The following is a 21602-nucleotide window of genomic DNA, read 5'->3' as shown; positions in this document are numbered from 1 at the left end:
AACCAAGGAAGAGTAGGTTTATTAGGGATCAATGAAAATAGATAATTAATTTTTGGTAAAACCATCATTTTAATGGCAGCAACTCTCCCCATGAGTGATATAGGTAAACTGTTCCAACGTGTGAGATCATCCTCTATTGTTTTTAATAAGGGGATATGATTTAATCCTACCAAGTCTGAGAGCCTGGCGGAAAAATTTATGCCTAAATATCTAATATTTCCTGACTTTAGTGGGGTCCTAGAGGTTCTCTGGAAATTACAATTCAGAGGCAAAACTGTTGATTTACTCCAATTGATAGAGTAATCAGATATAGATGAGAACTTATCTATCAGTGTGATAGTCTTCAAAAGAGAGCCTTGTGAATTCCTAAGGAAAAGTAATACATCATCAGCATAAAGGCTAAGTTTATGGTCCATATTTTCAGTTTGAATCCCTTTAATATTTACATTTTGACGGATTGCTGCTGCTAGAACATGTATTTTAACTATGTGATGTTTGTATTTCTGTTTTACATGATTATATTCTACTGATGCTTATCTTAGTCTGAACACCCATAAAAATAAGAGATTTTTAATCTCAATGGATCCTTTCCTTGCTAAAATATCACTTTAGTTTGATTTCACTATAGTGGACTTAAGTATTTTTTCATAGTATCATGTCACTGTTTGTTGATGCACAAAGTCTGCAACAAGATGTTTTTAAAATAAAAGTTTGTAATGCAGTACTGGTGAGACATCAGCGGTTTTATACACAAATCTGCACACAATTACCAAAACATAATGTATTTATATTTTTTTGGGTTTCAAGCGTGTGCTACAGATGAGTCATTGAGCTTAAAAGGAAAAAAAAAAGTCCACACAGCGCTGCTCATAAACCCTAAAACCATCTTTGTACTTCAGCACAGCTATTATCAATATTATTCTTAAAGATAATTACCCGTCTACTCATCTGCTGTTTGATCCGTAAAGACGTTATATGTTCATATATCACAGCAGACATTTCACAAACTCCATGTTGGACACGCAGGACTAGTGAACGTGTAGACACACAAAGTATTTTGTTTATCTCCACAGTTTGTATATCACTCCTATTGTGGTTTTAGTTTAAAGCAGCTATATAAGAGAGAGAAAAGCACGAACTATATTCTAACAGCACACTTGAAAGAAAGCTCAAAGGTTACTCAAACCAGCGCTGCACCGCGCACATCTACTGGGTGAATAATAGTTAGGATTAGCTACTGTACCAGGCGTTGTTTTATGAGTAAAATCATTTGTATTGAATTATATTACTTAAAACTATGAGGTGAAATTAACACATCACACAAGGTTGTGATGTTTATGTATCCAAAAATCAAAACATTCAGCGCTCTGAAAACATTATTGCAGCAGGTTCATTTATACACACTTTACAAGCTTTGTCCCAGTAAAGTTCACAGATTAAGCAAAATGGACTCTAAGCAATGCAAAATCCCACAGAGTGGAGAAGGAGATAACTCAGAAAACCTCATCCACACACATCAACAACAACTACCCCCACATTCACAAATCCTACCAACACCAACAGTAGGCCACCTGTTCTAACATTCTCCTATCACCCCCACCAGACCAACAACACCACTTCTCCCCCATCAGGCCTGTACTACCCCCACATCACCCCATGTCAGCAGTCCTGCGCGTGATTTAAACCTAACACACACAGTATCACCACACGGGTTTTTATTTTGCTCATGAATGGATCTATAACAACTTTTCATCAGTACAGACTATACCCAAAGAAATATGTTTCTCTCCACTAAACCCAAAAGCTTTATAGGAATGAAAGGCCTATGAATTTACCACTGTTTTAATTCCTTTTCACACCACCCATCATGAGCTATGATTGAGTAAATTAGTCACGTATGTTGCACGAGGGTTGCAGGCTTCACACTTACTTCATACCTGATAGAGCAATACCAGCCTCATGTAGTTGAAGAAACAATTTTAAAACATTTATTTAACAAGATACATTCACACATATTTTGTTGTAATTAAAGGGGTCTCTTACACTTAGTTTGTAACCACAAATTTATTCTGTAGTAAACATCATGAATTTTTACGTGTGTGACAGTTTTTAATGATCAGATACACATGAACAGATGTGTTTAATGTCTCTCTGACAAGAAAAGAATCGTTAGTTTGGACATTTGTAGCTGGGAAAAAGATCAGTAAGCACAGAAAAGTCCTTTTCTTTTTGGAACACAAAACTACAGTATAGCTTTTAAGCCGTACGCAAAACGGTGTATCACACCATCTTTATGAACGTTTATTCCATCACATATCATAAAAAAACAACATGAGGCATCAAATGATGACCGATTTCTCCATGACTCTGCTCAGAAAGATGTCCAGAGATGTGAAACACTGATCACTAAAACTGAGAAACCTAAAAATCTTCTCTTTAAATTACTTTGGGTTTGAGTCACTGTGTTTTTTTTCTTTAAAGACGTCCCCCAGGAAGTCCTTCAGCACCTTTGTCTTCCTGTTGGTGAAACAGTGGAACATGTAGACTGCAGCCAGAAACTCCTGAATGCTCAGATGAACAAAGCAGTAGACTGGTTTCTGGAAGATCACACACTCTCTTTTGAAGATCTCTGTACAAACTCCTGAGTACACCGAGGCCTCTGTCACATCCAGACCACACTGCTCCAGGTCTTCTTGATAAAACATGATGTTTCCTTTCTCCAGATGTTCAAACGCCAGCCTCCCCAGCTTCAGAAGAACTTTCCTGTCAGCCTCCATCAGCTCCTGTGGACTCGTCTCATGTCCCTCATGGTACTTGTTCCTCTTCCACTTTGTCTGAACCAGCAGGAAGTGTGAGTACATGTCAGTCAGGGTCTTGGGCAGCTCTCCTCTCTGCTCTGTAGTCAACATGTGCTTCAGAACTGTAGCAGTGATCCAGCAGAAGACTGGGATTCTACACATGATGTGGAGGCTCCTGGATGTCTTCATGTGGGAGATGATTCTGCTGGGCAGCTGTTCATCACTGAATCTCCTCCTGAAGTACTCCTCCTTCTGGGCATCAGTGAAGCCTCTTACTTCTGTGAACCTGTGGACCTGATTAGGAGGGATCTGATTGGCTGCTGCAGGTTGGGAAGTTATCCAGATGAGAGCCGAGGGAAGCAGATTCCCCTCGATGAGGTTTGTCAGCAGCACATTGACTGATGACTTCTGTGTGACATCAGACACGAGCTTCCTGTTGGTGAAATCCAGTGAAAGTCTGCTTTCATCCAGGCCATCAAAGATGAACAGAAGTTTACAGACAGCGAGCTTCTCTGCTGGGACCTTCTGTAATGTTGGATGGAAATCATGGAGCAGCTCCAGAAGACTGTACTGCTGATCTGGGATCAGGTTTAGCTCCCTGAATGAAAGCAGAATCAACACACTGACATGTTGGTTCTCCAAGCCCTCTGCCCAGTCCAGAGTGAACTTCTGCACTGAGAAGGTTTTTCCAACACCAGCGACGCCATTGGTCAGAACCACTCTGATGGGTCTCTGTTGGTCAGGGAAGGCTTTAAAGATGTCGTGGCACCTGATTGGAGTGTCATGGAGGGTCTTCTTCTTGGAAGCTGTCTCCAGCTGCCTCACCTCATGTTGGGTATGAACCTCTTCACTCTGTCCCTCTGTGATGTAGAGCTCAGTGTAGATCCTGTTCAGGAGGGTTCTACTTCCTGTTTCATCACTTCCTTCAGTCACACGTTCACATCTTCTCCTCAGACTGATCTTATGTTCCTCTAAAACCTCCTGCAGACCAGGATCTGCTAAACAACAAGAAAAACAATGAAAGCAAAGAGAAAGAAAACTCTTTAATATCTGAACATCACAACAAGAAGTCCAGTTTTCAGAAATGAGTCCATCAGCAGACAGATGTTCAGTCTTACTTTGTACACAGCTGCACTGACTGGCTGTCTGCAGTCCAGCTCTGGTTCTGGATCTTTCTCCACACTGGGGTCCAGGTTCATTACTGAAGACTGGAGGACGACCTTTGGACCGGTCACTCATCATAGACAGACAGCTGGATACTGAAGACTCTGCTGTGTGTCTGTGCTGCTGACCTCTGGAAACACAAACACAGAATAAAATCATAGCTGCTCTTTTACATGTTCATGTTGTTGGGCACTGAGCTGCTTTCCTGGCAGGAAAAAGGCTGTGAATCTTTTCCTGCTTCTAACAGCTGGTGTTTTTCTCCCAAATCCTGATGGTAGCTGTGAAAGAACTGATGTGTTTGAAGTGGAAATGTTGGAGTGAAGCACTGAGAGAACAGATGACACAGCCCCTCCCTGCCCTGTGAGCAAATCTCTCATTCACAATAGTTTGAATAGATTCAGTTACACAGTTCTTCTGTTTGCCATCAAATGTGTTTGTTTCTCACTTTATTCATATGTTCATGTTGGTAATGTTTGGAATTCAGACTGAATTGATTGTTATCTGCTGCAGCAGCCTCAGCACCCCTCCTGCCCACAGCCTCTCTGGGACGCTCTTTTTAGACCAAATCGTGTTAATAATTGACCTCATCAGCTGGGAGACGTTCCTCATTTCAGGATCTGCACATTCAGTCTCTGTTTCCAGCCTCAAGTTGTTTGACAGCAGAAACATCAGTGAAGAAGCTCAAGTTTCCTCAGTCTGATTTCAAACTGATGGAGCTGTAAATGTGAGCTTTAGCTTTCTATGAAGCCAGCTTTGGGCAGAAGGCTGTATGGTACAGCTGCACTACATGGCAAACATTTTTCTTTATCAAATCTTATAAAGGCTCATAAACTTTCTGATGGACTGGCTGAGGGCTTTCTGTGGACCAGACTGTATGTGGATCTATGACACTTCCATTGTGTGTCCAGTCAAAGTGTATGTGTGTGTCCCTGAATGTGATTCTCATTTCCCAAAGTGGTCCTGAGTGACCCTGATTGTGACAGCCCTGCTTTAACCTCCTCAGACCCTGCGTCCATATGGGGACGTTACATTTAGGCTCTGCTGCACCTCATACTTCATTCTGCTCAATAGTGTTTTAGACTTTGTTCATCCATGTTGACTTTGTTGTGTTATGCTATCAAATAAAGCCATCGTCCCATCTGAGGGCATTTTTACAAAAGTAACAACCATGGAACAAAATCCAACTTCCTGTTCAAAGAGGAAGTTGAGTTTATCTGCATATCAGGTCCATGAGATCACAAATATGTAGGAGAAATGAAAAATGCCTCAGAAACAGGAGCTCAGGTCTCAGGAGGTTAAAGTGTGAATGAGGTCTGCACATTCTCACTGCTCATTCCTCCTTCATGAACAACAGTTTGTGCACGGGAAAAGTCACACACATGCTTTTTGTCACACATCATTTCTACATCCAGCCCAGGTGATTTTTAGCATTACAAAGTTTTTCTCTCACAGCTTTCTTTGAAACGTGTTGCTGACATTAAATTCAGAATGAGGCTTCAGATCAATCTGTGTCTGTGCCAGTTTGAACTCAATATCAGCTTTACATGATTTAGCTTTGCATTTGTTTCTACTTTCATTTCTCACACAGAGAAACTCAGCGGTTGTTTACTGGTCAAATCTCCTTGAATCCAATCAAAGCATTCAGCATTACATTTGGACTTTTACAGGAGAATAAAGTTCCATTTGAGTTTCAGGCTTTTACTGTACTGAGCTTCAAGAAGAGCTTTTCCAAATGTTTAACCCACCATATTTACACAATCACAAGCATCATTTCACATCCTGTTCAACAACTAGAAACACAATCTCAATAAGAAGCACAATTATAATTATCTTTAATCTACAAATAATGGCTGATCTGTTTCTGATTGGATTAAACTGCACAGAGAGTTTATTAAAGGATTTGATGTCATTAGAATTAAACTCAAGTGTAAATACAACTGATTTGTGTGTCAATATTTATGTACCAACATGTGACATTAATATCTTTTTAAATCTGGGAGCTAAAACCTTTTGTTTTTATTATCATCAGTTTGTCTCATAAACACCAAGAATCAAGCTTAAGATGTGACCTTTGACCTCCAACATTGTGACTCTGTGCTCTGTAATAACTGTATTCCTCAGGTATTCTAATGTGGGATTTGATGGATCTAATATGTGACTCATATATGACTCCTCACAGAGACTGAGCTGCACATGTGTACAGATACATACAGGTAGAAGAACTCCTTCATGTGTTTCTCAGTGACTTTGATGATGTTTTCAGTCCAAACTAGTTTCTCTGTGGGAAAATAACCTGATGTTGATCCACACTGAAGCTTTGCTGTGTTAGTGGGAATGCAACAGTTCAGTGAAGCTGATCTAACAGACAGCAGCATTTTGATTCCTGCTCAATGAATCATCTTCACATTTACAGCACAAACAGGCTCTTACTTTGAGTCTGACGGTTCATTACTGAAGTCTGGAGAAAAACCTTTGGACCAATCACTCTTCATAGACAGACAGCTGGATCCAGCAACACCGTCTGAGAACAGAGCAACAACCAGACAAACAAGTCTGTAAAAGACACACACACACACACACACACACACACACACACACACACACACACACACACACACACACACACACACACACACACAGCCAGCACTCACACTTTAAATTAAAATGTTCTTATAGATCGTTCTCACGCAGCTGTTTGAACTGAATGGTTAATTAGGGCTCTACGTAGAATAGAACATTTATTAATGAAACTAGTAACACCTGGGTTTACTTACAATGCTGTTATACCTGCATCCTGCTGAAGTGTTTGTTGTAAAAAAGGTTTCAGTCCACAGAGACGCTCAGAGACTCTGACAGTAGAAGAAGAAGAAGGTTGGACTCACACTCACCTGGTTTTCCTCCTCCTGCTCTGACTGTAAGATGAAGTCTGAACTCTGAATACTTTCAGTTCTTCCTCACCTGTATAGAGTAGCTCCTCCCCTCTCCATTAACAGGTGAATACATGATCTCATCAAAGGTTGTTCAAGATTTTCACATCCATTTTTTCTAGTGAGTAAAGCAGCATCCTGACTGCATGCATGTCTATTCTGAAAGCTCTCAGGCCTTGTGTCATTACAGTTTTTCTCAATTGCCAAAACACTGAATCTTGTTGTCTGAACCAAATGCTCAGTGCCCTGAACCCATTTATTGAAATGGTCACCTTTTTGGCCGAACCTTAACCACTTTTCACCTTGTTAGACACAACTTGCAAACATATTTTCACTCACTAAAACAACATTGTTTGCTTTTGAGCTCTGTTTGAAGTGTTTTGAGGCAATAGTTTGGTTTTGCAGGAAGAGTCAGAGGTTTTGTGAACGTCATTTGAAAATTGAGTTTTGTGTTTACAGATTAGAGACATGGAGGGATGGTTTCAAGAAATGTGTCTTGGCACTTCAGAAAAACTGTAATCTGCATCTGTTTTTGTGTGTTGACCTCCATGCAGTCAGGCTGTATATTTCTTTAGTTTTGGGGGTATATGACAATATCTATCAATGTAAACATCTGAGCAGTTTTAGAGTGAATTTGGTTTTGTAGTTATTCCCATTGCTGCTGTACAAACTAAATTTGATAACAAGGCTCCTTTAAAGAGTGTAAAACAGCCTTTAAGTTGTAGCTGCTCTAATGACAGAGTCATAAACAAGGCAGAGAAGTTGTGGAGCCTGTTTTGTGTCTGATTGTCAGGCTCGTCAGCTTCATGGTGTGTGTTCTATTTGTAGGAGTGAGCTGCAGGGACTGATGAACTGTAGTGTGTATTGTGGTGAACAGCTACTGCTTGAATATCTGACTGTTAAATGTCGGCCACATTATCGGCCTCATGAGTTTGCGACAGTGTTTGTCATGGCTGTTTACATACTGCCGGGTGTTGAGGCTAATGTGGCACTGAAGGAGCGACACAACACCAACAGCTCCTTCAGAGCACCTGGAGGCATTTTATGTGGTTGGACTTTAACCATGGAAACCTGACAGACATTGTGCCAAAGTTTTACCAGCATGTCACCGTACCAACACGGGGGAATAACACACTGGACTGTATCTACACTAACAAATGAGACGCATACAAAGACATCCCCCGCCCCCACCTCGGCCTCTCTGACCACATCTCCATCATACTGGTCCCCCCATCACTCCCTGCTGTCTGTGAGGGAAAGCTGGATCTGGAGGACTATACTTCTGCTGTCCTCAGATACATAAACAAATGTTGGGGATGTTACCACCACCAGGACTGTGTCGTGCTACCCTAACCAGAAACCCTGGCTGGATGCAGAGGTTTGCTCTCTGTTGAAAGCAAAGGATGCTGCCTTCAGGTTTACTGACTCAGAGACACTCAGGAGGGCCAGAATAGAGCTGACTGTTGGCATAAAGAGGGTCAAAGCCACATATGCTCAGAAGGTCCAGGGACTCTTCTAGCAGGATCTACGGAGCATGTGGAAGGGCATCAAGTGCATCACAGACTATATCCCCAGAGATGCAAAATGCCCCACACAGCAAATTCAAAAGTGCTACTTTTCCAGAGTTCGAGTATGTAGAGTTGTTTTTTTTACACTGTGGAGTTCATTAGTAATTAGATACACTTCCAGTGTTGCAACAGTGTCTCCTATTGGTGTCAGGTATTTCTGCAGTGTTAGTGAAGAGTTTATATTAAACTCACTAACTCTCACGGTGTGTATTTGTGATTGAGTCTTCACGGTTCGCATTTTACGTACCGTGCGTGTGCACGTCGGGTGCGTATCTGTTGCGACGTACTCTGAATGCGCATGCACCAAACAAGCAGACGGCGGTTATTTTTCGGCGGGATTAACTAGTTTGGATATAATGCCTTTTCAGACAACAGAAAATACAGGTAAGTACATTGACAGTTATGTATGTACATTTAATTTTCACCAAATGTTAGTGGCATCAGCTGACAATTAAATGTATCGCAAGACGTGCTAAATGTCAACTCAAGGCAGATGTACAATTTATCGGTGCTAGTTGAAAATTTTTTTTTTTTAAACTAAGGAGACAGACATGTCATTATTCCCACTGATTTTCTCAAAAACTGTACTTTCTGTTCCCTCCATGTTCTGTTCGCTGTGTTTGCCCTTCTGTCCTGCTCCTTCACCGGTTGCTCTCGAGATCTAGCACCTGCTGCTGATTAGCATTTCCACCTTTAGTGGCTTCTTGTCTTGTAGCGTAACTTAGGATGCCTAAAGAGTACCAGTCATAGCCGATATAATGCAATGAAAGCCACTATCCCATCCACACCCTAGTTCTTCCGCAATTTTGAAAAACTTGCTACGCCATTTTGACCCAACCCTGTTGCACTGTTCTAGCTAGCGGATGATCGCCAGGCGCCTTGCTGAGATGCCCTTGCACTGGGCTGAGGATTTCACGCTTCACTTTCGGAACTCTGCTGTCACTGAATTTAATGACGAAACGCTATTATCGCTATTACTGCATTTCATTTTAATTCTGCAGCTCGAGTATCACTGTGTAAGCAGAGCATTCCATACTCTCTGTCGCTGTGACGGATTTCCATTATTTGAAAAAAAAACAAAAAAAAAACGACCCTTTAACACGAGTGGATCATCGCTGTTGTGCTGGCTGTGCTGAGAAGGTCAGCTGTTATTTTTTTTTCTTTATTGCAGCTGTAGCCACCAGAACAGGTTGCTATAACCACAGACTCTATAAACACACCTAGTCTCCAGCATGGTAGCCAAGCAGCATATTATTCGGCGCTGAATGGCTAATGCTACACACAAACTATATAAAACTTAAAAATTTTAAACGCAGCAAGAAAAAACAAACAAAAAAACAACACTTAATGGAAGCTGTCTCTCAGCCTTCATTGGGGATGGGCAAACATGGCATAGCTGCTCCCCTGCCTCAATTTTATTTTTTTTCTTAGTTAGATTAGGCATGACCACAAGGGTCTGCCTTTACACTCTATGAACCAGTGACTGTTAAAACCCATAACAGTTTTGCTCTGCTTGTATGGTGGTGACACTGTTAACATGACCAGGTCACCGTTTAAGTAATGTTGAACTTATATTTTTTTCTCAGATATCTGTGACAATGCTCTTTAAAGTCCAATATGCAGGAAAGAAACGCTACATCAAACTCAATGGAGCGTCATATTCAACATTTTTGAGACAAGGTAATGTTTTTTGGTTTATTCAAGTTGACCTGCTTAAAATCCTACATTATATTTTTGCCTGCATTTTTATATATTTGTTCACCTTTTGTCATAGAAGTAAATTTGCAGGAATATTAGTGATACATAAAGAACTGACAGAATTCTATATTTGAACAATTTAGTAATCTCCAAAAATGTAAGTGCATTTACAGCCAAAGAGAAGTTTGACATCCTTGAAGAAACAAATGTATATCTTGTGGATGAAACTGGGACGGAGGTGGATGAAGACGTCTTCAGTGACGTTCTGGAGGAGAAATCCGACATTGTCTGGACTCTCACTGATGCCTCTTCTGTTGAGGGTAACAGTAGCACTACAAAATTAGGCCTATATTATTTCGTACAACTAAAACTGAAGTATAGAAAGTTCAGAAGGTTTTGTTTTTATTTATGTTTTTAGTACTTTGTAACCCGGTAGAGAAAAGTGCTCTATTTCTCTTCTTTTATTTGTTTTATGTATACATTTTATTTTGAAAAACATTTTATTTTGAAAAGAGGAAGTGTTGATCCTCTCTCTTTGAGTTTACATCCTGTTTGACGGTCGTTGCTAATGATCGTGCTGCGTGAGCGAGGTTTTCACCCACACGTTGCTGACCGAGCATCGTAGAAACTTTCCAGTCTCTGAGCACGAAGCAGAGAGGCTGCACGACGATTCCTCTGTTGTGTTCTACTTATACACCATCTTGGCTAGGTTTCTAATGCTGATTTAGAGACCATCTGGTTGGACTGAATGGATTTCTCCTTGACTGGAGATGGCGAGCCTGAGCCCGGAACTGGATTCCTGAACGGAGAACCACATTCGTTTCTTCAGCACTGATTCATCTTGTGGTAACTACTCACCACAAGATCTGGAACACTATTTGACTGAAAAGAAAAAAAAACTGAATGGTACCAGACGACTAAAACAAAGACAGACTCTGACTAAACAAACTATGGGTACTAATGGGAACATGAACCAACCTGATGTGGACTTTTGAATACCAGTTTGTGAAGTTGAATTCTTGTTTATGCTTTTGTTCCATGTTTAAAATATACTAATTGTTTAACTCATTTCCTGGCTCCAGCTATTTCCTTGCGTATCACTCCTAGCTTACAATACCTCATCCGAACCTAGATGCTGGTCTGTTACTCTTACATACTTAGACCTAGTTTAAGTAAAGGGTTACATAAGAGCAAACGTGGCGAGCCAGCCAGGAGGTATTGGCTACTTAATCTGCAGTAGTAATTGCTCAAAATGGAGATTATTCAAAAACAATCAATTAAGATCCCAAATGCAGTGATTGTGAGTGGAATAGCTGGAGATGAGCGAGATGATGAGGTGGTTGACTTCTTAAAACAATATGGATCGGTTGCTAGAGTCATAACTGTAGATGACCACACCTCAAAGCTTTTCCCGAGTTTTATTGTGGAATACAATACAGGAGCCGCTGTTAAAGCTCTAGACCCATTGCCATGTACTCATGTGTCTGATAGTAGTGTTACCTACCAGATACGGTCTCTGGCCGATGTGTACACACAGAGTGTTGGTGATAGCACTACAAAGTCGTATCTCACTGATATTCACAACCTAGCTAAGATGAGTGGGAGGGAATATGCAGACGTCCTGAAGGATGTGATTTCCCAAATTAACGAGTCGATCAAAGATCTTGTGAATAATGTACCCGAACAAGCAGATGTACCTGATAACCTACCTGAGTCTCCACGGGTCGAGCCACAGCTCCCTGCAATGGCCACTAACATTAAAGGTGCACAACAAAATCCTGACAGTCCATCACATTCTGCTCCCAGTAGCTTTACTCGGAGTGTGCCAGCCCTCCTTGCACATGAGCTCAACCCACCTGAAGTGCAGCGTGTCGTGGTTGAGCATATTGTAAAGAGAGATGACTTCGCAGTGCAGCAGTCTTCTCACAGACTACGGCCTTTTTCTGGTAAAGAACCCCGTCTTGCTTCCGAACCTGATTTTGATTCCTGGCGTTCCAGTGTGGAATTAATCATGACGGATCCTGCCATAACAGAACTGCAAAAAACTCACCGGATTCTTGAGAGCCTCTTGCCCCCAGCAGCTGATGTTGTTAAACATTTGAGTCCTAACAGCTTACCTGCTGAATATCTTCAGTTGCTAGATTCAGCCTATGGTACTGTACAAGATGGGGGAGAACTGTATGCCAAGTTTCTCGACACCTTCCAAAATCCAGGGGAGAAACCATCAGCATATTTGCAGCGTCTTCAAGTAGCTTTGAATCTTGCTGTAAAGCGAGGAGGAGCCTCAGGCAATGACGTTGACCGGCATCTTCTCACGCAATTTTGTAGAGGTTGTTGGGACAATTCCCTTCTTACTGAACTCCAGCTAAAACAAAAGAGAACAAATCCCCCAAGCTTTCCTGAGCTTCTGTTGTCGTTGCGTACAGAAGAAGATCAGTATGCTGCTAAAACCAAGCGCATGAGACAACATTTGGGCCATCCAAAGCAAAAAGTGACATCATATGCGCAGTCTGCTAAAGGTTACTTGGAAGATGAGAATGACAACATTGCTACCCTAAGCACAGTTGCTCAAGAGCTCTCTAAACAAGTTGCAGAAATTCAAAGTCAGCTGGTAAAACTAACTGCAAAGCCATCAAGACAGAAAGCCCAAAACTCAAAAAGTATGTCTGCTGCGAAACTGAAAGAGAAACAGAAACTAGATAAAATCGCCAAAGACCCTACTGAACAAACGGTTAAAGCTCCAAGCTCAAAACCTAGACCGTGGTATTGTTTCCAGTGTGGCGAAGATGGTCACATTAAGCCTCACTGCGAAAACAAACCAAATCCAGAACTAGTCACAGAAAAACGGAAGCTACTTAGAGAGAGACAGAAGAAGTGGGAAACTGAAAACCCCACAGTTGCTACTGAACAGTTAAACTGCAGTCAGTCTCTGTTATGGGGCGAATGGAGGCTGTAGCAAGACAATCCAGTCCCAATAAAGCTAAACGCAGACTACATGCTAACCTTAAGCAATCTGTTGCTAAACGGCAAAATTATTTGCCAAAGGGGTTAGTTGGATCCAAATGCACAGCTTCAGTGAAGATAGCTGGTGTTAATGTAAACTGTCTTCTTGATTCAGGGTCACAAGTGACTACCATTTCAGAGTCATTTTACAAGCAGAACTTCCCAGACCAAAGCCTCAAACCCCTCTATAACCTATTAGAAGTAGAAGGTGCCGCTGGACAGCCTGTTCCCTACTTAGGTTATATAGAGATTTCTATTACCTTCCCAGAAGAGTTTCTTGAAATGGAGGCTGAGATACAAACCTTGGCTCTTGTCATTCCAGATGTTCACCCTGAAAGCCAGATACCAGTGTTAGTTGGGACCAACACACTTGATATTCTGTATGAGATGTATTTAGGCACTAAAACACCTGATCACTCACCAGGCCCTTATGGCTTCAAAGCACTTCTTAAGACCCTTGAACTAAGGCACGAACATGCTAACAATGGTACTATAGGGATAGTTTCCCTATCAGGCAAGACTGCAGCTGTCATCCCAGCTGGTCACACTGTAGTTTTAGAAGGGTCCGCCAATGTCCATTGTGCCTTTACCAACAGATGTGCCCTAGTTGAACATCCCGACCAGTCCTCCTTGCCTGGAGGCCTTTGTGTTAAGAGTTGTTTGATAACTCTTCCCTCTCGAGCTCCATACAAAGTTCCTGTGGTTATCACTAATGAGTCAGACCAAGATGTTGCTATTCCTCCTACTCGCGTTATTGCAGAGTTGGGAGCTTTTCAGTGCATTCTCACACAGCACAATGTCGTCAATGCAAGTGAGCCAAGCAGAGATAAAGAGTCCCCGCTGAGTTTTCATTTTGGTGATTCCCCTATTCCCCCAGATTGGAAGGAGCGAATAACCAAAAGGCTCAATGAGATCCCCGAGGTGTTTGCTCACCATGATCTTGATTTCGGGTGTACCGATAAAGTGAAACACCAGATAAAGCTTCATGATGAGACTTCATTCAAGCAGCGTGCACGACCTATACACCCTCAAGATGTTGAGGCTGTTCGCCAACACCTTCAAGAGTTGCTTGCTGCTGGTGTCATAAGAGAGTCTCAGTCCCCTTATTCGTCACCAATAGTTGTGGTGCGTAAACGGAACAATGATGTTCGTCTGTGTGTAGATTACCGCAAACTTAATCTACAAACAGTAAAAGATGCCTATGCACTTCCTCATCTGGAAGAAGCATTCTCAGCACTCACTGGTTCCAAGTGGTTTACGGTGCTCGATCTTAAATCTGGTTATTACCAGATTGAGGTTGACGAAGCAGATAAAGCTAAAACAGCATTCGTGACTCCACTTGGTTTTTGGGAGTTTAATCGAATGCCGCAAGGCATAACAAACGCACCAAGCACCTTCCAGAGGCTGATGGAGCGGTGCGTAGGCGACATGAATTTAAAGGAAGTTTTAGTCTTCCTAGATGATCTAATAATCTTTTCCAGTTCCTTGGAAGAGCACGAACACCGACTCATGCAAGTACTCTACCGTCTTAAGGAGTATGGACTAAAGTTATCTCCGGAGAAGTGTAAATTCTTCCAAACATCCGTCCGATACCTTGGTCATGTGATCTCCGAAAGTGGTGTAGAGACCGATCCTGAAAAAGTCAAAGCCTTAAAGACCTGGCCAAGACCCAAAAATCTCAGAGAACTGAGGTCCTTCCTAGGATTCTCAGGCTACTACAGGCGTTTCATTAAAGGTTACTCAAAGATAGTACGTCCACTCAATGAACTCACTCGTGGGTATCCACCATCCCGCAAAGGTGCCAAGACCAAATCAGTAACCAATCAGACCTATTTCGATCCCAAACTGCCTTTTGAGGACCGATGGACACCAGATTGTCAGGAAGCTTTTGAAACAGTCATTGACAAACTCACATCAGCCCCTATCCTTGGGTTTGCAGACCCCAAGCTGCCCTATATTCTTCACACGGATGCCAGTACAACTGGTTTAGGTGCAGCGTTGTACCAAGAACAAGAAGGTCAACTGAGGGCCATAGCTTTCGCCAGTCGTGGATTGTCAAGAAGTGAGTCCCGATATCCTGCTCATAAATTAGAGTTTCTGGCACTCAAGTGGTCTGTTACTGAAAAGTTTCATGACTACTTATATGGTAGCCAGTTTACTGTTGTCACCGACAGTAATCCCTTAACGTACATACTCACCTCTGCCAAGTTAGACGCCACAAGTTATAGGTGGCTAGCATCTTTGTCTAACTATTCTTTCAAACTTCAGTACCGAGCAGGCAAGCAAAATCTAGACGCAGATGGTCTGTCTAGACGCCCTCATGGTGAACTCATAAATGATGTCCAGTCAAAGAAAGAGCAGGAGCGTGTAAATCGCTTCATTGAGTGTCACTTAGTTGACACTGACGCCACAGAGCTTGTTGATCGCGATGTTGTTCAAGCCATTTGTCAAAGCCATCTTGTTAAGAACCCAGATGACAATAATGACTATGGCATTACACTCGTAGAGTCACTTACAATCTCAGGTGATGCAATTCCAGACATCTTTGGTAAAGAAGGTGAGCATGGCTTACCAACAGTTCCGGCTTTGTCTAAAGCAGAGCTAAAGGACAAACAAAGAACAGACACAACAATCAGAGAAGTGATTGTCCTGCTAGAAACCGGTCAAACTCCTCCACCAGCCATCAGAAAAGAACTCACAGATCTCCCTCTCTTTTTAAGAGAGCTGAATCGGTTGGTGTTACATGATGAGGTGTTATACCGGAAAAGACATAATGGGAATCAGGTGACTTTTCAGCTTGTTCTACCTGAGGAGCTCAGATGTTCTGTGCTCCACCATTTGCACAATGATATGGGCCATTTGGGAATAGACAGAACTCTTGACTTAGTCAGGACTAGATTCTATTGGCCTCGGATGTCTACAGATGTAGAACAAAAAGTAAAAACATGTGATCGCTGTACTAGACGGAAGTGTCTTCCTAAAAAAGCAGCTAGCCTAGTCAACATAACAACCTCAAGACCACTAGAGCTAGTCTGTATGGACTTTCTCAGTCTGGAACCAGACAGCAGAAATACCAGAGACATACTTGTAATGACTGATCATTTTACAAAGTTTGCAATCGCCCTGCCAACTCCAAACCAGAAAGCAAAAACGGTAGCCAAGTGTCTATGGGACCATTTTATCGTCCACTATGGCATACCAGAACGCCTTCATAGCGATCAAGGTCCCGACTTTGAATCAAAGTTGATAAAGGAGTTATGTGAGATTTCAGGAATCAGGAAAACAAGAACAACCCCTTACCACCCACGGGGTAATCCTGTCGAAAGATTCAATAGGACCTTGCTCAGTATGTTAGGAACACTTGACAACGAACAGAAATATCACTGGAAAGACTATGTTATGCCCTTAGTGCATGCATATAACTGCACGCGCAGTGATGTAACAGGGTTCACACCCTATGAACTAATGTTTGGTAGAAAGCCCAGACTACCAGTCGATCTTGCCTATGGACTTCCTTTGAACAAAGATCAGAAAGTGTCTCATTCCCAATATGTGCAAAATCTCAAATCTCGGCTAGAGGAAAGCTATAAGCTAGCATCAAGAAACGCACAAAAGGTTGCAGACAAGAACAAGGCCAGATTTGATCACAGAGTCACAGTTTCTAACCTTGAACCCGGAGATAGGGTTTTGGTTCGGAACGTGCGACTACGTGGCAAGAATAAACTTGCAGATAAATGGGAGGCAGATATACATGTTGTGGTCAGACGTGCAGGAGACCTACCAGTTTATGTTGTGAAACCAGAGTCAAAAGAAGGTCCCTCTCGCACACTACACAGAGATCTCTTGCTCCCATGTGGTTTCCTTCCTGTATCAATTGAGGAGACACGTGAGCCCAAATCTATTCGTCGACCTCGGACTCGTCAAACTGCCAATACAGAGGATACTGAACTCGAGGAATCTAATGAAACCGACCATGAGTTTTTCATCCCATGGGTTGAGGAATCCCCATGTCAAAGGATCACTCGATTTACCACAGTACATGAGTATTCCAAACCGTCACCGAACATGGACATCTTACCTGAACCTTCTGCTGGACAGGATGGATCAGAGGAAAATATTGAACCTGAAGAACTTGAAGATCACTCGCTTCTGGAACTGAGTGTGGCAATCTGCCAAGCCCTAATGAATCTGTGGATGAGGAACCAGGTACCTTACCTGATAAATCTCCTGAGGAGGCAGGAAAGGAACTAGGAGACCATCCCAAAAACTTACCTGAAGGATTACAAAGTGATGATCCTATTACAACTCAACCTTTGAGGAGGTCAGAGCGAAACAGACAACCACCCAGAAGACTTGACTATCAGGATTTGGGAAATCCTCTAGTGACTGTTGTGAAATCTTTGTTTCAGGGATTGAGTACAGCTTTTACAAACTCCCTGAATGACAGAAATGGACACTATGGAATATACATGCAACGAGACGTGCATGATATTCAACAGGGGAGGGTGTAACCCGGTAGAGAAAAGTGCTCTATTTCTCTTCTTTTATTTGTTTTATGTATACATTTTATTTTGAAAAACATTTTATTTTGAAAAGAGGAAGTGTTGATCCTCTCTCTTTGAGTTTACATCCTGTTTGACGGTCGTTGCTAATGATCGTGCTGCGTGAGCGAGGTTTTCACCCACACGTTGCTGACCGAGCATCATAGAAACTTTCCAGTCTCTGAGCACGAAGCAGAGAGGCTGCACGACGATTCCTCTGTTGTGTTCTACTTATACACCATCTTGGCTAGGTTTCTAATGCTGATTTAGAGACCATCTGGTTGGACTGAATGGATTTCTCCTTGACTGGAGATGGCGAGCCTGAGCCCGGAACTGGATTCCTGAACGGAGAACCACATTCGTTTCTTCAGCACTGATTCATCTTGTGGTAACTACTCACCACAAGATCTGGAACACTATTTGACTGAAAAGAAAAAAAAACTGAATGGTACCAGACGACTAAAACAAAGACAGACTCTGACTAAACAAACTATGGGTACTAATGGGAACATGAACCAACCTGATGTGGACTTTTGAATACCAGTTTGTGAAGTTGAATTCTTGTTTATGCTTTTGTTCCATGTTTAAAATATACTAATTGTTTAACTCATTTCCTGGCTCCAGCTATTTCCTTGCGTATCACTCCTAGCTTACAATACCTCATCCGAACCTAGATGCTGGTCTGTTACTCTTACATACTTAGACCTAGTTTAAGTAAAGGGTTACAACTTCAATTACATCACAGACAAAATCATTCTCTCACTGTAGGCACAGATTATGTAATGGTGGTCCACTATCTCTTTGTATTGCTGGTTTCTCCTTAGAATCTCCAATGCAGTCTTCATGCACAGACACTCTCTCTGTGTCATCACGTTCATCGGACAGTGATCTTTCGTTCATGTCCCCTAAACGAAGATGCATTGATGACACCTTGATGATGTCCCCAAGAAGAGATTCAAGTGATGACATTTCCTTACAAGCCAAAGAGGTGATATTTTCACTTTATTTATATAAAATTACTTGGTTTAATTATGTGGGAAATAGTTTCTGAATGGAGTGGGGCCAATCTAATAGCTGTGTGAGACACAGATACTGCATTTCTCCACTATTTTACCTTTCAAATTAAACTTTACATTCTTATTTTAACACAGTTGCATATATTAGCTGCAAACTGAAAAAATGTGAGTGGGTTGACAAATGTATTTGGATGACTGAATAAACCTGTATTTCAATAACTTTGGATGTTTCACACTTTTAAGCTTGTCAAAACACTCCTGGATGCTAAGCCAGGAGGAGAGAAGATACTCAAAGAATACACACAAACAGGGGAGGTTAAAGACCCATTACGACAAAAACTGGTCAACATGGTTGTAGCAGCAATGATTGAGCAGTATGGGTAAGTTGTTTTTGTTACACTTGTAAAGACAGGATACTCAGATACACATGAAAATAAAAATGTCAGGCCATGGAAAAAAGAAATCCTCATCAGAGTCTAATATTAAAATCATGTTAAGGACTGCTCCACCGATGGATGTCAGGACACGTTATGCATTGGGAATTGTCACCCTGTTCCCTTGTCTGAAAGATCCGTACTCTGAAAAAGGATATGTGAGTATTCCCATTGAGTAAAAAGTTTTAGAGAAATATTGTGATAAGTATTTAAGGATTAAACTTTTTTTTTTTTTTTTCCTGGCAAATAATGTTATTCACTGCAGGAGCACTTTTTTGATTCCAAAAGTAATGAAGGCTACATCGCTTGGAAACTGAAAAACATGCAGCGCGAACTCAGCAGTGGCAGCAGGAGGGGCAGCAACACCAGTCGCGATCCATCGAGCAACAGAGGACCACAGTTTGCAAGGGCTGTGACTGCGGAGCATCAGTTGGAGGGTGACCAGTGCAGAGAGGCCATTTCCCTTCTGAGGCACACCACAGATGAAAGGCAGATCTTCTTGAAAATGGAACAAACATTTCAGTACAGACAAGCACTGATTCACGATTCTGAGAAGTGTGAGACCCTCCTCAGCGTGTTCCCAAGATTCCTTGATACAAGAGGCCTGGTGAGTCCACTTTGAACAGAAAATCTTAAGATGAAGGCTTTGCTCTAAAATTTTTTTATTCTTCACAGCTGCTTTGATACATTAATAAATCCAGCAAAGCATCTCCCTTTTCTTAATGCTGACATGTACGCATGTGCACACGCCAATCAAGTTTGGCAGTTCCTTTTAACTTTACCTCCTTTAGGTCACATCAGTAATAGTGGCTAGCTGAACGTTATCTTTTCACCTCAACTCAGTGTATCTTGTCTTGTTTTCTCCTGCATTGATGTTCCATGTAATTTATAATTTAATGTAGATTTTTTTCTGTTCTTTTTTTGTTTTTTTTTCTTTAAGGTGCTGCAGGATTTCCAAATGATGTTTGGAGAGGAAATCTCATCAAAACTAATGGAAAAGTGGGAAACCTCTTTGAGGCAGAAAGTCATCAAAGAAGCAAACAACCTCACTAGGACGCCGATGCTGGAGTCTCTCCTTCAGTCTGCTCAGGAGAACCCAGAGGACAACGAAGAATCATCAGGTTAGTCCTAGCTTTGGCATACTTCTTTTTAAAATGTGCAGATTATTGGAATCACTTTTTCCATTACATTGACAAAATATCACAACTTAGTTGAATGATGCATTTTTTGCAAATAACCAACAAATGTCTTTTTTTATAGAGCAATTATGAATAGCATATCTGACAGTGTTTCATTTAAATCTTGTAGAGTCTGCCTGGAAGAGTGACATGGCAGCACTGTTGCTGTTGGTGTACCTTCTGCTTCCACCTCCTAGTGGGAAGAAGAGGGCTGTGAAAATCACTGTTCGAGAAGCTCTGAGCCACGTTGTCTGGTTTCACAAAGTAAATGGCCCCAATCTTGAGTGAAGTGTGTGTTTATAGTGAAGTTGGAAAGCTGTTATCTGATTTTTATTTTTGTTCCACTGAAAATTTTCTTTCAGTCATGCCGCAACCTTCAAGAGACAACAAGCTCAGTCCAGGGGAGGCAGCCCTACATTTTAGCAGTTGGAACATCGCGTCGCACCATCAATGACTACTACATTGTTGTGGATCGTCAACTCATTCCCTGCAAGGCTAAGTCTTCAATTTCAGCCTTTGATGAACTTTTCAAAGCACACTATGTGTTTGGCATTTCTTATGATCAGGCCCTGCACAATATGTACACATTTGTGCAGACCACCATTTACAATATTGATGTTGGTCTGTGTCATGAAAGCCCCAGGGTGAAGGATCTTAGAGCGAAGCTCCTTAACGGAGTGAACTAAATTAACAAATCGAACAAGATGCTTCAATGTTTTGTTTGCAAGTGTTTGTTTTGCTCTGTCAAAGATTTGGTTCGCCATCTTAAGTTCTCTCATGGCTTTTACCCCGGTTTGAAATTTAAACTGTTATGTGACCAAGACGGCTGTTGTCAGAGATTTTGCACATTTTCAGGCTTTCGAAAACATCTTCATAACAGGCACAGAGCTTGTATTGTGGATAATTTTGAGGTAACACGCCCTAATTTAGCAGTAGATCAGTCATTTGAGTGTTCTTCTGAAGAGCCACCTTGTTCTTCTGAAGAGCCACCACATAGTTTGCAAAGCAGTGAAAGAAATAGGCAAAATACTCAAGAGATGTGTGCATCTCTGATTGGAAAACTGCTTGGCTGCGGTGTGGCAACCACTGTAATAAAGTCTGTTGTACAAACTGTAGAGGAACTTGTAGATGAAGTTCAAACAAATATACAAGATGATGTTCTAAACATATGTTCTGACAATGAGAATTTGAAAGTCCAATTCGAGGATTATTTCAGAAGTGTAGGAAATCCATTCAGTGATGTTAACACAGAGACAAAATGGAAGAAACATTTTG

General features: G+C 41.6%; 2 protein-coding genes across 3 annotated transcripts; one reads left to right on the top strand and one right to left on the bottom strand.

The window, feature by feature from the left end:
* Positions 1-2243: 2243 nt before the first annotated feature.
* On the bottom strand, positions 2244-4037 carry LOC115794237 (protein NLRC3-like). The gene is made up of 2 exons (XM_030749612.1): positions 3917-4037; positions 2244-3793 (listed from the first exon to the last, which is right to left on the bottom strand). Exons 1-2 carry the CDS (start codon positions 4035-4037, stop codon positions 2442-2444), a joined length of 1473 nt encoding a protein of 490 aa, XP_030605472.1. The 3' UTR covers positions 2244-2441.
* Positions 4038-8789: 4752 nt separating this feature from the next.
* LOC115793793 (uncharacterized) lies at positions 8790-21039 on the top strand. 2 transcript variants are annotated; one of them, XM_030748906.1, is made up of 10 exons: positions 8790-8841; positions 10044-10137; positions 10329-10475; positions 18524-18687; positions 18959-19095; positions 19214-19307; positions 19415-19756; positions 20090-20270; positions 20458-20591; positions 20690-21039. In XM_030748906.1, the coding sequence occupies exons 2-10, from the start codon at positions 10056-10058 to the stop codon at positions 21011-21013; spliced, it is 1605 nt and encodes a 534-aa protein (XP_030604766.1). In that variant the 5' UTR covers positions 8790-8841; positions 10044-10055; the 3' UTR covers positions 21014-21039. The 2 variants fall into 2 exon arrangements, with proteins under 2 accessions (XP_030604766.1, XP_030604767.1); XM_030748907.1 differs by lacking the exons at positions 8790-8841; positions 10044-10137; positions 10329-10475 and adding an exon at positions 17833-18087.
* Positions 21040-21602: the final 563 nt, after the last annotated feature.

This window comes from Archocentrus centrarchus, chromosome 16 (genome assembly GCF_007364275.1).
Source record: "Archocentrus centrarchus isolate MPI-CPG fArcCen1 chromosome 16, fArcCen1, whole genome shotgun sequence".
Lineage (NCBI taxonomy): Eukaryota > Metazoa > Chordata > Actinopteri > Cichliformes > Cichlidae > Archocentrus > Archocentrus centrarchus.
This window is presented reverse-complemented; position numbering and strand designations above follow the sequence as displayed.